This window comes from Chaetura pelagica, unplaced genomic scaffold (assembly GCF_000747805.2).
Source record: "Chaetura pelagica isolate M959 unplaced genomic scaffold, ChaPel_1.0 scaffold66, whole genome shotgun sequence".
NCBI classification, from domain to species: Eukaryota; Metazoa; Chordata; class Aves; order Apodiformes; family Apodidae; genus Chaetura; species Chaetura pelagica.
The window spans coordinates 1,131,080-1,148,052 of record NW_009953811.1 but is presented as its reverse complement, the minus strand read 5'-3'; the positions used below and the strand labels follow the sequence as shown (position 1 = coordinate 1,148,052).

The window sequence follows — 16,973 nt, the reverse complement described above, 5'->3', positions numbered from 1 at the left end:
AGGAATGGGTCTGTTACAGCCCCCTTCATTGGGATATGACATACATCTGAATCTTTTTTTTTTAAATGTTCTTGTGGGTTTTTTTGTCTCTTCTGCTCTAGCCATCAATTTAATGAGTGTTGACCCTGTCAATACCAATTTCCTCTTCTCAGGCCACCACGTTCAGAGTTTGGTGAGCATTCAATAGAGATTTACTGTTGACTGGGTAATTTGAGTTCATGTGTGTGGTGAAAAATTAGTGAGGAGAATTACCCAGAAAAGTGGATGCCATGACAATGCATGTCACCATGGTGTGACCAGCTCTGCTGACATAGGTTTCAAAAGCTCTCCCCCTGTGAAAATGGGGCCTGTTTGCAAATTAATTAGTTTCTGGCAGCAGCTTGATTGTTGACCCAAAGTTTGTAGAGTGGAAAAACAATCAGATTAGTGTGTTCAATATAAAGGCCCAGCGCGGCACTCAAGTGCAGTTTGCCAAACTGTTGAAGCCGTGAATAGAGTGAAACAAATTCTTTTTTGAGAAGCCAAGGCAAAGGTTAAGTGTGATGTGACTAGAGCACGCTGGCCGTGGGGAGAGAATTAGAGGTTTCAGCCACACAAAAAGAGGTAGTGCTGAGCAAGTCGCATTGAATTTAATGGAATGCACAGCTTCAGACACAGAAGTGTTTGGCAATAGGTTAGTGTGTGTTAAAAGGAGAAATAAGATGGCTTTGTTTTAAGAAGTTTTCTTTGTATAGCCGTGTGGAACACCAGGGACTGAGTCTCTAAAGGGTATTAGAGACACTTCCTGAGCCTTCAAGCTGTTTCTAAGCACCTGCAGTTTGTACCAGTTCCTCCCCCTACCCACCACACACTAACTGCCTTTATCTCTAATGATTCAATCTAAGCCTCCCATTCATCACTCCCAACATTTGGGCAGGTTTCTTCTTTTAAATAGTGCTGGTGCCGAGACTCAGGGCAAACGTATGAGAAATCGACACTTGTAAACAGATAGAACAGCTAAAACTTGTTATTCAGGTTCTGAGACAAAAGCTAGATACTAAAAAATAACACAGGTCAGATTGTCAACTGATAATAAATGAGAATATCCACAATGTAGGCAGAAAGATCTGCTGATTTCTATTCATGCTAGTGCTCAACTCATTTAATTAATATGCTTTATTTCTTCAATGGCTGTTTTTTTATATATGTTTTTTTATATATGCCCTTCAGCATCCATTTATGGCATTCACTATTATTTATGCCCTTACAATATTTCCTTTATATCAAACAACCCCTATGCATTTTTAAACTATTATTTTCCCAGTATGACAAATAGAAAGAAGGAAAATGCCAACAAATGTGGAGGAGATCATGTCCATGGGCAGTTGATAGTCTTTTGCCTGAATCAGAACACCTGACAGAACCAGAGGAATGAGAAGACAGAGCAATTGAGGTTAAAATATGAAGGGCTCTACCATCACCTAATCACCCCCTCATCAAGTAACAGAGGTGTCCAGCATACCCAGTGGAGTTAATTTGAGGATACAGACCCTTAGTCTTTTCCTACCTCTTTCCCCCATTCCATAACATTACAACTGTTAGTCTGCAACCAGTACAAACTTTGTGATTTATTCTTGGTAATGGGGCTGAACCTAACCCCCGTTACACTAACATTCCTGAACCGTGAATTGCTTGTCCCAAAAGGCATTCAGTGTTGCTTGCAATTAACACAACTGATTGCTAAAAGCCGGCACCTGATGTGGTGTGTAGCCAGCTGGAAACATAATTGGCTCCTTAGAATGAGAATCATCCACTTCAGAGTGGAGTTTGCAATGATGAAGTTATTAGTTCAAAGTAAGCCAGGTATGTGAATACCTGGTCTATACATTAAAATCTCAGCTAGCACCAGACACAGCTGAATTACGTTGCAGACTCAAAGCCTCCCTTTCTCTCTGTCTCCATAACTTCCCCTTTGTTCATGAAATCGTGTAAATTCCAGTCTGAATGCTTCTAAGGCTAAGTAATTGCTTTTGTTCTTTGGGTTCTTTAATTACAAATCTCAGTAGATGATGGGTCCTCTGCACGAAAGGAAGACATCACATTTGCACTGTTAAGGAATCCCAACACAAATGTGTGTGGCAAATCAGTGACTGCAGATTTATTCATGCCCTCTGGGACCTGCGCTGCCTTTTCAGCTTAGCATGCAATATGATTTAAATTACAGCTTGTGCAGAACTGTGCCTTGGGATTACACTCCATGTTTCCAACTGTTTATAGTTCAGTGAGCTTTAACCTCTGTGATTCTGAAAATTAAATAATGACACAGCTGATATCAAACTGATGGCTGGTACTAGATTGCTAAATGCTGTCTTGTGTTAAAAGCCTATTTTTACAACAAAGTGGAAACATCAATGCATTTAAAACACTGATAACTCGTTCAGGTAGTTCAAGAGCACACTAGCAAAGAATTATAAAACTAATATTAAGCTCTGTTATCAAGGATATAGTCCAACTTCTGCATTTAGCAGGGTTATGGCTGTTGACTTTATTAGAGAAGGACTGGGCCTAATGTAGTACTTTGTGATTAGGTAGGCACGAAGAGCATGTAAGGTTAAGAAATACAGATAGAGCATTTGTTGTAGTTAAATTCAGATTTGTTAATCCCTTGCAGATTTTATATTTTCTTTATTTCTGAAATACTACAATATAACAAAACCTACTACAATATAACAAAAGAGCCTTTTGTGCTGTAATTGTGGAACATCTTTATATTTCTTAATATTTAATATGGCCTTCCAACAGAGGAGGAGAGAAAACACCTAGTTACATAACTGTATATTTAATATGGCATGTCATTTCCCAGAAGATTAGCTTTCGTCCTTTGAAAGGTTTTAAGTGATATAAAAGCTTTTAGAGATTTTTCATCATTTACTTCTGCAAACCTACTGTTTCCAAAATATATTCTGTTCCATTCTCACTTGAACCACTTCCCTGGGTATTTCCCCAGGTTCCAACAGGCAACACCTGCAAAACAAAAGGGTGAAACAGATGTCACCATGAGCATCATTTAGCCTGTATAGCCTTACTCATGACCATCGTTTAAAAACAAGAGAACAGGAAGAGGACAAATGGGAGAGACAAATGGATTATTTTTTCACTTTTAAAGGTAGCATTTTTGACTAAATAACAGACAAAATAAACAAAGAAGCCCCAACTACCTTATTCACAGAATTGCAGTTCTCAGCTATCATGGACAGATTTTAAAAAGAAAAAAGAAAAAAAAAACACAAAAAAAAACCTTGACAAATGGCTCCTCATTTGCTGCCTTTAGGTTTTAACAGTGCAATAGATTCTGAACTTCCCATTTTGCTGCAGATGCCAAAGTGATACCATTTTCCCCTTGATCTTTGGAACACCTTATATTGCTTTTGTCAGGCTTCCATGCCTAACTTTCAGGTTTCTAAGTAGTCTCAGAACTGTCCCATCCCTTGCTCTCCCGTTGGATTCCATGGATCTATATCAATCTACCCATGTTGAATAGCTGGCTCTTAGATTTTATTTTCTAAAAAATGGGTCTTTAACTGTATGGTTCTTCTAAACACTATACTTTAAAGAGAAATTGTAAGCTTTATGGCAACATTGAAGATATGTCAAGGTATACAGGTATCCACCAGCTAATAGCTGATACTCAAAATCAGTGAACGTCTCAGATAATGTGATATTGTACAAATAAATTACTACATTATTAGAATATGGTAACAATGCTTTTAACAATCTCGATCTTAAAAGCAGCAGTGTTGTCTGAAAGTTTCTGTATCCAAAAGACTGTTAAGAGTAACCTACCAAAACTGAACAGCCAGCTGATATGCCTTGTTAACTTTTTCCTTCTGTTCTCAGATCTGTATCACTGGTGGCTGTAGGCTAAATGTCTCATGATAGGAAGGTGAGACATCTTGTAGTGTTATCAGGGAAAATTATTCCTTTCAAAGGCAAGGGTTAAACTGTGAATCTTTGAGTCCACCATCTCTTGTACAGCACACAGCAGATTTTTATGTTCCCGACCACTTAAGGCTGCCACAAGCGCACTAAGTGAAATAATAGTTCCCTTTCTGATTTACCTTTTAAAGTGATACTATCACCTGGTCTTTTGTTAGATTCCAGGATTATGGAAAAGAGTATTTTTAACATATGTTTATACATATAAATCACATCTCCTGTTGGTAGGTTTGTAAAGATTTCTGTTGAGGTAAGTGCATCAAGATTTAGGAAGATTTTATTAGATGAGTTAGTATAAGAAGAAACCAGATAACCTTTCAAGCACAGAGCTTTTTCACAGATAATCGTTCAGAAAAAACAGAAGAGAAGTTATTTTAGAGGCCGCATTACATATTTTTCCAATTCACTCCACAGTTCTTAGGAAATATTTGAAAGCATGTAGTGATAATACATTATCTGTGAATACGGCCATACATCTGATATACTTTGAGCATGAATTTGGTTTTGCCACACTTGTTAGAAAGCATTCTTTAGAAAAATGATTCAGAGTCTCTCATTTATCACAGGACTTACATTTCTTGCTGCATTTCATTCTTTTATTACTTTTTAAATACTTTTGCTAAACTTTCTGCCAATTCCTCTCCCTGCTGTTTATGCATCATGTGCAAGTGTGCTGCAAATTCCTCCTTCACTACTTTTAAAAAATGCTCATTTTTGGGTCTGCTAAAATGTTGCTCCAATAAGGTTTTAATTCCTAAAAGTTACAGTAATTGCAGCAAATATTTCTGAAATGCTGTTAGTGAATGAAATATATACATATATATATATATATATATAAAACAGAGGAATTGCTTGTACAGAATAAAAGTACATAGTGAAAAACAGAGTTTGAGAGCAACATTCTGACAGAGCTGTGCAACAGGCAATGTTGCAAGGTTTTTCTGTCTGAAGCAACTCCGTGGTTTTCATCACAACTGTGCTATCAAACACTTTTTTTGGGTTTTTTTGATGTGTTGTGTTTTTTTTAAGGAGCAGAACTAAGTTCACATCGTCAATAAATTAGTACATTGTTTCAGCTGGGTAAAAATCCTATTAATACCTCATGTTGACTGAAGCTAAATTAAGTTGGAATGGGGTGTTATGCTCACAGGGCTACTGAAAGAGGTTGTCATAACTGATGCTATCACACTGAATACCTCAAGTTGTGCTAGGGGTTTTGCTTCCACTTACAGATGCCTTACTGCATTTTATGTTGTTGTGCTCCACTGACTGATCAGTTCAAACCAGTCATTCATCCAGCCCTTTTTTCAGTTTCTGCTGCCATTCCTCATTAATCTTCCTGTAATGGATTTTGAGTCATGTTGCTTTGCACTAGCTGTAAAAGTTAATTATAACAACAAAACCTTTTTCATAGTTGACAAAATTACCTCAGTTTTGTGGCCAAATCTAAAGGATTTAACAAAGAAATTAAACTACAGGAGATTGGATAGGTTAGGAAATTGCTACAGGAGTGTTGTCTCCTGGATCACTTCTTGGGAACTGGCTCACATTGATGATAATTTCCTGATGAATGATCATTCCTCACTGAGAAGTGAGGTGATGGCAGAGTCCTGTCCAGTTTTTTGACATGATGTCTGGGAGGAGATTGTTTTTCCAGCCACACCATCCCTTCTACACACTTCAAATTGAACCTGGCAGGACAAAATTTGGATTTTTGCTTCCTATTTGAAAATAGATATTTTTTACACAAAGGGCATATTATTCACATTGTAGGCAGAAAAAAGTAATTTATGTGTGGACAAATGGTGTTGCTGAAGACACTGTCGTGCAGGGCAGGGAGCTGACAGGAAAATCTTCAGAGCTTAGATCTCAGGAGATATATGGAGGCCGAAGACATACTTGTCAAGCCACTGCTGTTCAGTTTGGAGTTTCATGCTTTTGCCAGTCATGCTGCTGAAAGCTGTCCCAATTTCCCTTCAGTGTAATGTGTTTGCCATGTTAATCCCCAGCTATTCTTCACACTGAACCAGGGACTTGTCTCCTGCAACGTGCTGTCAGGAGTTTGGCTAATGGTATTGCTGCAGCATGCTCCCTCTGCCTTCAGGACACTTTCTTGTACCCTCTAATTTTCAAGTTGCAAAGAGGAAGATTATTACACCAAGACAATCACACATCTCTCAGCATTCTGGAAAATCACATTAGTGGAGAGGAACAGGTTTGGTCTCTTGAGTTTGAGTTATCTACCATAAACTGCTTTGGTCACCTCCAGGGACTTGTGTTCTACCTGTGAATCTTCAGAGCTTACAAAAGGCAGGCCCATAGCATGGCTCTGATGGCTAGAAGTGTATGACACTCCAAACCAGGAATGTCTTTTGTGTTTAGTGCCTCCATGGCCTACTTCCTCCCCTAATATATCACTTCTTAACAAAAAGATTGTGGTACTTAGTTTTTGTCACTCATCCAGAGCTCTAAAGATGTAGGTTACACAATTAAGGTCCAAGCTTTCTAGTGTTTTTATTCCAAGCATCAATGTCAAAAACTTCAGATAAATGACCGAGAGAGGAAAAAACAGGCTCTTAAGTGGAGGTCTCATTAGCTTCTTAGGTTAAGAAATACAGAAAACTGAGATTAAAATACTTGTAAATAGAGGAAATATGCTGTGAACCTTTCTCTTCTGTGAAGGACACTAATTTTCTCAGTTGCTCAATTATTCTCTCTGAGGGACAAGTAAATCAGTTTAAAATAAATTGTGTTGATAGACATGCAACACCTTAAAACATAGTCAGGATTGGAAAAGAGGTGTTAATTTTGGTTGTTGTTCTGTAAAGAGATAATAATCACCTCTTTTAAATTAAATAGTGTGGGTAGATCATAAGCATTGTTTTGTGAGAAATCTAATTTACGTTGAGAATTAAGCTATAATTTTGCTGAACTTTTGTATTCACTTTTCTTCACCATGTAATTAGTCATTACAGAGAATCAAAACTATTGTTGCCTCTTTAGAACAAAGGCTTCAGAAACTGATAATTGCATCAGAGATCAACGTTTTCTTACTTCTCCTTCCTGCATGAGCTAAGATGTTACTCCCAAGAGATATTCATAGTGAACTACATCTCTAAGGCAGAGGAGGAGAGAGATCTCAGGGTTGTGGCACTGCCTGGAGGTTTAAGCCTTGGCCGGTACTCAGAGGTTCATTGACACTACTTGAAAGATATTAGGTACCTCAAATTAGTATTATGCTCCCCTTTAAGGTCCTTTGGTCCTGCTGCATTGCAGAGGGGTCAGGCAGTAGCCCTTATCCCCAGCTGCCCCCAGATCTCCCTTTGTCCCTGCCAGTTCCAGCCCCTCGGGGTGGCTGCTCATGTTCTCTCCTTCCCTCGCTCCCCCTGGGCCTGCTGGGCTGCTTTACAGGCAACCTGGGTTTTTTTTTGGAGGGAGGTGGCCCAGAAGCTTAGTCTCCTGACTGACCTTGTAAACTTCTTCACTTCTCCCTGTAGCTATCCAGCCAGCACGGAGCTCTATGTCGTAGAATATGATTGATGCTCTGACCTACACTTGCTAGACTTTGGTTTTGCCCCACCTATAAACCTGGAATTCTTTTTTTAAAATATGCCATTTAATTCAGGTTTAACATCCCTTACAATGAGAATGACCCATAGGTCAAAGCACTGAAAAGCCTCAAGGACTAGATTCCTGTTGCTGTTTATGTAAAGAGTAGCTTTGACATGTGGAGGAATTTACACGTGTAAAAGAGATTTGCATATCTTATTGTCTGCCTCTTTGCTTGTTCTGTTGTGTATTGAAATTATGGAATAGTGATATGTTAATATTATCTTTAATATCTTTCATCCTTGAAAATCTGTGATCTCGTCATGTCACAAAAAAAAAATCACGAAAGTCACCACTGAAGCAGAACAGCCAGATTCTTCAGACAGGAAGTTGTTGTTTTTTTTCTTCTTAATTCTGTAAAGAGTTTTGAATCAGGAAAAAAAAAAAAAAAAAAAAAGAAAAAAGAGTATGTATACAATTGAAATTACAAGAAACCTTAGCTAAACCTTAAATTTATTACCCCGTATTATAATCTGACTATGTTGCCAAAATTGTTTTCACTAGCCTTTGAAAAAACACCAAAAGAAATAATAATAAAAAATAACTGACTGTTCTTCAGTGTCAGTCTGGCTTGGCTCAAAGGCAAACTGCTTGACAAATATGAGCAGTCTTCAAAACTCTTTCTGGTAAGAATTTTCATTGTGACATCAATGAGTGACCATAGTGCTTCTTACCCTGGGATAGTTGCTAACACCTCAATCACGCATGGCCTTTATGCCACACATCCACCTCTGCCTACCCATGACTTTGAAAACAGTGTCTTGAAATCACATCTCTGCTCTGTGGTCTGTCCCCAGTACTACCTTCCATGTCAGCATCTGACAGGAAGTTACCCCAAATCCTTCATATTAGGTCCATAACACCCATAACTTATCCCTTGTGCAAAGAGTATTCCCACCTTGAGGATGTTGTCTGATGCCATCCATCCATGTTGTTGAGGAGCTTCACTCTAAGTAGTAAATCCATGAGAATTCCGATATGTTTGCCTGAATCATCTTCAGCAAGAGGGATGTGAAAGTTCGGGAATTAAAACGAAGGGACTTTGGAAGAACACCACTAAAAGCTTTCGTGTTTTGTAAATAACATTTGTGTAAAACCACAAACCAACTTAGCTCTCTCATCACCATATATTAAAAGCTTTGTCCTCTGGTGACCTTGCCAAGTGTGCCAGTGGCAGACGGCTCTGCTGTGCACTGGTGCTATGAGTCCTCCTCTCTGTGGGAAGCAGAGCTCGCTGTGATTGCAAGTTCAAATTTTCTGAGGACAGTGCTTGGATCTCTGTGCTAGGTCTTGGTGGACAGGCACTGTATGTGTTTATGAAGTCCTGAGTAGCTGTCTATTTTTGTTGTTGTCAAATTTTTTATTTCAGCTTCCCTAGTCCTGTTCCTCTCCTCAGGGCCCCAGTCACCCTCCAGTACTTTTCATTAAATTATAGCAATTGCAGTTATACTGAGCGTAAAATTTCCCTAGTTTCCTAGAATTTTCTTGCTGTGAACTGATAAGTTAGTCACTTGACCGTAAATATACAGTAAGAGAGGCATGCAGTTCAAATTCTCTACAAAACACTTCCTGAGAGAACTGCCCTTTGGCTCCTGTCAAGTGATGAAGAGATGACCCCACCTTCTGTTCCTTCAGCTCACTCAATCTTGACAGATAAAGGTAATTTCTGTGCCTTCAAGTTTATAGATCTTCATTAATATGCTAATGCAATTCAGTTAGGAATCCAATTTCTGACTTTACCTACTGGGGGTGTGTGTGTGTTTGTGTGGTTATTGCTGCTAAAGAGTAACATTTGAAAAAGAACCAATGCAGATCGATTTTCCTTAGCTTTTTCTCAACCTGAGTTGCTGAGACAAGCAAAACATGTTTCCATTACTTAACTAAGCAAACAATGGCATATAAATCATAGAGGCAGCTGGACCAAGGTGTCATTTTCATAAAGAGCAAGATTTCTAATGAAGGACATTTTAATGGGCTGCTGCCCAAGGGGTCATTTTCATAAAGAGCAAGATTTCTAATGAAGGACATTTTAATGGGCTGCTGCCAGGGAAATGTCTGCAGAGCTGGGAATTGCAGGAGGGTACACAAACAGTGACGCTAGAAAGGAGTCGTGTGGGAGCTGAGAAATAGCCCCACAGCCAAGACAAGTGGAAAAAGGAGACTGAAAAAGGTGTGTGCTTTAATAACTTGCTTTTCAAGGCTGATTGTTTTAAATAAAAATCTAAGTTTTTATTTTTAGCTTGCTCACATTGGCTGCAAGATCAGAGGAAGGGTTTAGCTGCAATTTTATTTTGATCATGTTTATTCTGTGGCTTTGTTTCTCCTTTGATCATGCTTAAACATGTTTCAAACATGCTTGTTTGATGTATGCTGTTTTTTAAAGCACTCTTCCACATTGCTTGCCTGTGTTGGTTTTTTTTAAAGCAATGAATCATTGCAAAGTATTTGCCTTCAAATTATTTCTTAAATTCATTTTCCCCAAACATGCTTTCTGGACTTTTAGGCAACAGCAGACTGCTTTTAAACAAGAAAGTGATGAACTGTTGTACCAGTATTTCTGAGTATTTCCTCTTGATGGATTGAAGACAGTATTAGGGACACAGAATGCCTGGTAATTCATACGCAGAAATTTGAAGTCATTCTACTGATGCACATTAGCTGCACGGCACCAACTTTCACAATTGCCACCAGTGCGTTTGGACCGAAGTCCCACTTTCCATTCAGTAAAACTTGCTTGAAGTTCATTCCAGCACTTCTGTCTGTGTTAAATGTATGAAATAGGTCAACCCTGACTGACTTATTTTAAACTTCCCAAGGGGACCCTTTGATACCCAACCTGTTTAATTTTGCAGGGTAAGACAGGGCAGTCTCAATACTTGAACATGAGCATTCCTAGATGACATTCTTTCTTCTGCTGCGTGGGTGAGCAATTAGGAGAGCCAAGGAGAAGTCCCTCATCTGTGGACAACATCTCTTTTCCCTTTCTCAAAGAAGAGCAGTAAAAAAATGAAGCATAGTCCATGGAGAGGGCTGTGTTGCGTGACTGCAGGCCATCTGGCTGATTGATTCATCGTGGCCCTAAACAGTTAGTTGTAAGCATGGTCTGAAGCTCTGGAGTTAAATGCAAGTATGCACCAAGCCTCAGGCAAGTTAAACAGCTCCATTGCTAATGAAACAATAAAGAACACACTACAGATCAAACTAGTTCACACCACCCACTTCTTGGCTTTATAACCTACAAAATTATCAACCACACTTTTCTTCCTCTCTCCACATACAGAATCACTACGTTGCTTTTATGATTGTATTATTCATTCTGAACAGAAATGAATCTATTTCTGTATGTAACAGAACACATGTAGCATGTTCTTCCTTTATTTGCTTCATTGCATAGACAACATGTTTTATGGAAGAGGGGCTAAAAAACAAACACCACCAAGTAACAAGAGCAAAGGCTTTATAACATGAAGAATCGCTTTTATTGACTAAATCTTATTAATTTAACAAGATGGTGAAGCAGCCTGAGGTTTGCTCTGTAAGAAACACCAGTGTTACTCGACAAAAACTGTTCCATGATATCCAATGGATGTGTTCTAATATTAGGTTTTCTTTTCAGGGATGTAGTTAGAATTATTAATCACTAATTGAAAATCTGAATTCATCCCAGATGAACACTGGTTAGAAATGTATATAAAGGATATTCTAATCCTCTCTGGCTGTAGCATTAGTTATATCTGCCTTTCTCATATCCTTCTCCTCTGCTACCACTCAGACAGAATTAGTTGAAATGTGTAATTTCAATTTAAAGCTAGTTTTTTGCTGCCTGATAATATAGTGATTTGTTTTAGAATTTGATATCTTGTGATTTACAAAACCCATTGCACTAGAAACAAATCATTCAACCATTTGGAATTTTGGTTAAGTTTTGGTTGAATGATTTTTTTACCCTTTTAATTAAGACTTTAAGACTGTAAAAACAATGTATTCAGACAAGAGACTCTCCAGATCCAGTAGCCCAGACAGTGTCTACTAATGGGTATCCTCTTTCTCTAATGTATCCTTCTACAGCCTGCAATGCAGAAATATTCTAGCTGTAGCCTTGTGTTTCTCGTGATACGTGTCTTATGCCAGTGTAACTTGAAGGCTATTAAATGCATGCTTGAAAGAGAGGAAGCAAATTAGGTAGCTTAAGTTACTGGAGTTTGGGGTGGAGACCTTAAGCTGCTTACAGATTTTTGGTGTTTTCCAATGTCTAAAAGATTTATTTTAATAAACAATAGGTAATAGACTCAGTTCCTCAGAGATCTGTTCTGCAGCCGTTGTTGTTCAATATGTTCATAAATAATCTGAAAAAGAGGTTTGGCAGCAGGATGAGAAAATTTTTCACATGATACTAAGTTATTCAGCATCATGAGACAAAGGAAGACTGTGAAGAATTACAAAAGGTTCTTATGCAACTAGATAGCTAAGCAATAAAATGACAAATTAAATTATTCTTGATGAATGATGTTGTGATAAACTGTGGGGAAATCCATGAGGAAAACATGTCTATCTTCCTATATAAAATGGTGGGCCGTGGACTGAGTATTACCAATGAAAAGTGAGGTTCTGGTCTGGGGTCCTGGCACATAAAATGTCATGAAAATTTCAGATTACTGCTTCAGGACTGTCAAATCCAAGTTAAATGTTAGGAATTAATAGAAGAACAGATAACCCTTGTATAAGAGCACAGTTCTTCCACATCTTGAACGCTGTGGGTATTTCCAGTACAGGAATTAAAATGCATCAAATGAACTTAGTACGATAAATGTTCAAAACATTAATTCAGAAGTAGATTTTCATTAATTACACTGTGTATGTGAGGAATAAATTCCAAAAGGAATGATGAATTCTGGAAATTTGCATGGGTTCAAGAAGAGTCTAGGAAAATCACTGGGTGATAATTTTATTGAGATTTAACAAGCACAGAGACAACAATCAAGCTCAAGAATCAGCTACAATGAAAATAGTTGGAGGAAAGGAGATTATTCTAAGAAAGTATTATTTGCACTTACCATTTTTTTTCTTTGTCCCAGATAATTACTTCTGGACAATGTTGAAGTCTGTATATTGAACCACGTAAACCTTGGTCTCAGCCAGTTTGGTGATTCTCATGTACTATGTGTGTGTGTATATATAAATATATATGTGCACAAACATACAGACACACACACAAAATTATGCAGCATGTGCTCATATAATATAATAGAAAGATCTAAAAATATAAAAATATGTTGCTTACGAACACTGCCATCCTTAATAAGCAATGGGTTTCCCAGGACAGCTAGTGCAAACTGGCAAAACAAAGTAGGGTTCATTATTTCTATAACTATATAGCAATAAACATCCACTGAAAAGATGTTAATGCATCACACTAAAATAGCATATAACTTCACATAGGAACAGGACTCTGAGTAGTTAAATATAGTCCACATTTAATTATCCCAGCAGGATGTAAAATAGTTATGAAACAGATTGGTAAATCTGTTGGATATGCCTTCTTTTTTCCAAATATAGTGAAAGATACCAGCTGAAGTATCTCTAAAATACAGTGCTGAGCCAGATACACCACTGGTATGAATTTACTATTACTATTTCTATAAGATTCTCTCCCAAACCTTCTTTCCACAATTTTTTATGCATCTTCTTCATAATAAGATAATGTTGTCACTCTACTCCTCAAGAAATAAAGGTTTTCTATGAAAAAAATAATTATTTGTTTGAATGAAGGCACCGTATTTGAACACCTTTAATAGAAATTCACAAATTCACTTATCTTCTGAAAATGAGACAAAAATTTGGGGGCTAGGGGTATCATAGTGTGGAAATAGACAATACCAATCAAAACTGTATTTTTAAACGTTTCTTTTTACAGTAACACATTAATACTTTATTAATGCAAAATACTTTCTGTATGTATTCTTCATTATTGCTGAAGTTAGCAATATTATGTTTGTTTTGATAATTCTCTCATTTGATGTACAACATGTGCAGGAAGATTTTTGACTGAAGTGAAAACATCCAAAGAAGCAAGAAAAATGTCATTAATAAATACATGGAAATAGGAAGCCATGCTGTAACTTAATAGAACCATTTGTAAAGAGAAATCACAAATGTTTAATCGCTCCTTTAGTAAAGTTAAGATCTTTTAATTAAATATCTGTAGCAAACACCTCTATGTATTAAATATGAGAGGAATGTAATGTCACACGTTAATGGGTCGTGGTGTACCTAGCATGGATTTATTTGTCATTGGATGCAAATATTGATTCTTGGGAAGTAAAATACAATTTATTCCTTACACAATTCATTTTTGTAAGGAAGGCAAATGATTCAGTTAATGGAGTAGTAACACATAATGATGTTGTCTTCTCAGATCCTAGATTTATTAGTGCTCACCTGATACCAGAGAGTGACAATCCAGAAGATGACAAAATCTATTTCTTCTTCCGTGAAAATGCAATTGATGGAGAGCACACTGGAAAAGCCACTCACGCCAGAATAGGGCAGATATGCAAGGTAAAGTCATGACCTCTTCATGTGAGATTTGGATACGCTTGCACACACTTTGCAAGTCATTTTAGAAACTGCATTTTCTTACCTGTAAGTTATTTAGTATTAACACTGGCATTGTAATAAAGATCATCTCAGGTGAAAAACAGTTAGGGTATAACACACCCAAAGGTGTACTATTCAGTTCTTCTGTGTTTGGGAAAGCTTCACAAACTATGATGTTTTGTTCAAAAAGTCATATGTACCTTCTGAGGCTTAGAATGTGTCTGCAAAAGAGGGAATCTTTTACAGGAAATGTGATACTTCCAGGTGGGCCAAAAACATTTGAAAGATTGACTTTCTAAAGGAATACTAATACCTTTCTTTAAAACAGAGGCAAAGAAAGATTTAACAAAACAGTTGTTTAAGCCTAGCTGTAGAAATGGGAAACCACTGAGAAGTCCCTTAATGACTGAAGATCGAATCATTCATCCACACTGATAAACGTTCATATTACAAACTTTAAAAACAATTTCTACAAACAAAATTATATTACTAAATGTTGTCGCTTTGGCAACTATGATGTTAACAGTAAAACATCATGTTAATCCATGAGCAAAATTTCAATTTATGTCCTCAAAACTTGCTCAAAATCCAGTAACCCCCCAACTATGGACTCCTTGGTGCACTTTATTCATAAGTTTTTCAGCTATACAACTGATCCCAGTGTTCTGGCATTTTTATCTACTTTGTTTGCTTGTAACTTGCATATTTACTTTGTTGCTACCCAGTTAAGAATAATAAACCCCTTGTGCTTTACCAGGACATGGCAAGCCTGGGACTTCTGGAACAAAATATTCTCCCTGTCTGTCTTTCTCCACTGTTATACATGCATTACAAGACATAGAAGTTTGGGGTTTTTTGTTTGGTTTTTTTGTTGTTTGTTTTTAAATGATGTGCTATTCAGAATTAATGCTTTTGACAACATATTAATGCTTTTGTATGTAGAATTTGAATTATTTTCTCTGTTTTCTGTGAGTAGCATCTCTTGGTTATTTACTGTATTTTGTCTGCACTCTGCTGATACCTCTAACAAAGGATGTTATTAAATATTATTGAAAAATACTTCTGTTATTAGAATGACTTTGGTGGCCACAGGAGCCTTGTTAACAAATGGACAACTTTCCTCAAAGCACGTCTGATTTGTTCTGTGCCAGGACCCAATGGCATTGACACACACTTTGATGAACTACGTAAGTGGCAGAAATGGCTTTGAATACAGAAATATTTTCAGATATTATCCATATGAATTTAACTTAGGGCTTTTTTCCATCTCTTTTTGTTGTTACAGAGGATGTGTTCCTAATGAACTCAAAAGACCCTAAAAATCCAATAGTCTATGGAGTGTTTACAACTTCCAGGTATAGAACATATCATTTTACTTACATGGAAACTTGGGTGGCTGCTTGTTTTAAAGAGGTCTCTGTTAAAAATGTTTTTAAGAAACACAAAATTTTCTTAACCTTTGAACTGAGAAGCCAGTGGCAGTAAGAGGTAATGAATTAGGTTTCTTTCCTTATGAGCAATGTACATCATCACTCTGAAGCAAGTAATCACAAGGACTATTGGTTTCTCAGACTGTTCTTGCTGTTAAATTGGCTTTTAATAGTGGGGGTCAGAATTTGTAGCTCTTTCCACACAGACCTGGAAAAATAACACAAGCATAAATAAACTTGTTTGGGGGCAGGGTGAAATAGAAACTCTGTAGTGTGGGAAATTGGCTACTCAAGAAGGTGTTAGTAAAAAAATTGCTGAAATTAATGATCTTTCAAAAGTTCTGTTATTGTATCACACATAACTGTGAGTTGAATGTTTTGGTTTCAATGTGCTTTCACAAAGAACAAAATTATACTTGTACTTCAGCCGGAGGAAGGTTTGCAGTACTGCTTGTATTGCCACATTCATCCGTGAAGGACAAAAGTTTTAGTTTCTAAACCAAAAGAATGTTTCTAGTGATAACCAGGCATAGAAGAGGCAGATTTACAAGTCCTTACAGTGTTCTGTAAGAAATCTGAAGGTAAGAAACAACACTGAAGTTTGCGTGTGTGCTGCCCAAATGACAGAAGAGACTGCTAAAAAAGAGAGAAAAATGCCAAGTGTAGGAAAAAAATTGAATAGTTCTCTAGGGTCAGCCCTGTTGAAGTTTACTCAGAAGGCTTTGGCCTTCTGGGGACAATATGTTTTAAATAGTGGAATAGCAGCCATCTGCTTTGGAAAATGCCTGAGAGATGGTATCAGTTATGCTGAACTTTCACAGGAGGTGTGTTAGGATTGCTCTGGGAGCATGTCAGAGTTTTGGTAACCAGCACATGCAATAAATTAGAAATCAACAAGCTGTTATTCCCGTAGCTCTTCCCCTTGATTAAACTGACTGATAAGGAACCTGATTTGATTTCTTCTCCCCTTTTTTTAGTAACATCTTCAAGGGGTCAGCAGTGTGCATGTACAGCATGACTGATGTGAGGAGGGTATTTCTTGGTCCCTATGCCCACCGAGATGGCCCAAACTACCAGTGGGTTCCCTTCCAAGGGCGAGTGCCATATCCACGGCCAGGAACTGTAAGTACACTAAGAAATATAGTAATCTAAAAAGGGAAGACTGTGGAAAATATTTTCACACATTACATGGTCCTTGAGCTGAGGTCCAAGAAAGAAACTGAAAAAGAAAATTAAATATATGGGGTGGCAGAAAGGAAAACCAGGCCAAAAATATACTGATTTTCTTGTAAAGTATGAAACTGCAATAAAAACTTAATTTGGATTTTAAATTTTGGCATTCATATGAACAGCTTCAGCAGG

The 16,973-nt window shown here is 37.4% G+C and overlaps 1 protein-coding gene across 1 annotated transcript in view; it reads left to right on the top strand.

Annotated features, from left to right (window-relative positions):
• The window catches only part of SEMA3A (sema domain, immunoglobulin domain (Ig), short basic domain, secreted, (semaphorin) 3A), a gene marked incomplete at its 5' end in the record, with an annotated part of 168,657 nt that overhangs the window by 118,788 nt on the left and 32,896 nt on the right, over positions 1-16,973 (top strand). The window contains 4 exons of the mRNA XM_010001255.1: positions 14,000-14,142; positions 15,254-15,368; positions 15,467-15,536; positions 16,589-16,733. Of these exons, the coding sequence (XP_009999557.1) occupies positions 14,000-14,142; positions 15,254-15,368; positions 15,467-15,536; positions 16,589-16,733 (473 nt within the window). The remainder of the gene's footprint in view (positions 1-13,999; positions 14,143-15,253; positions 15,369-15,466; positions 15,537-16,588; positions 16,734-16,973) is intronic.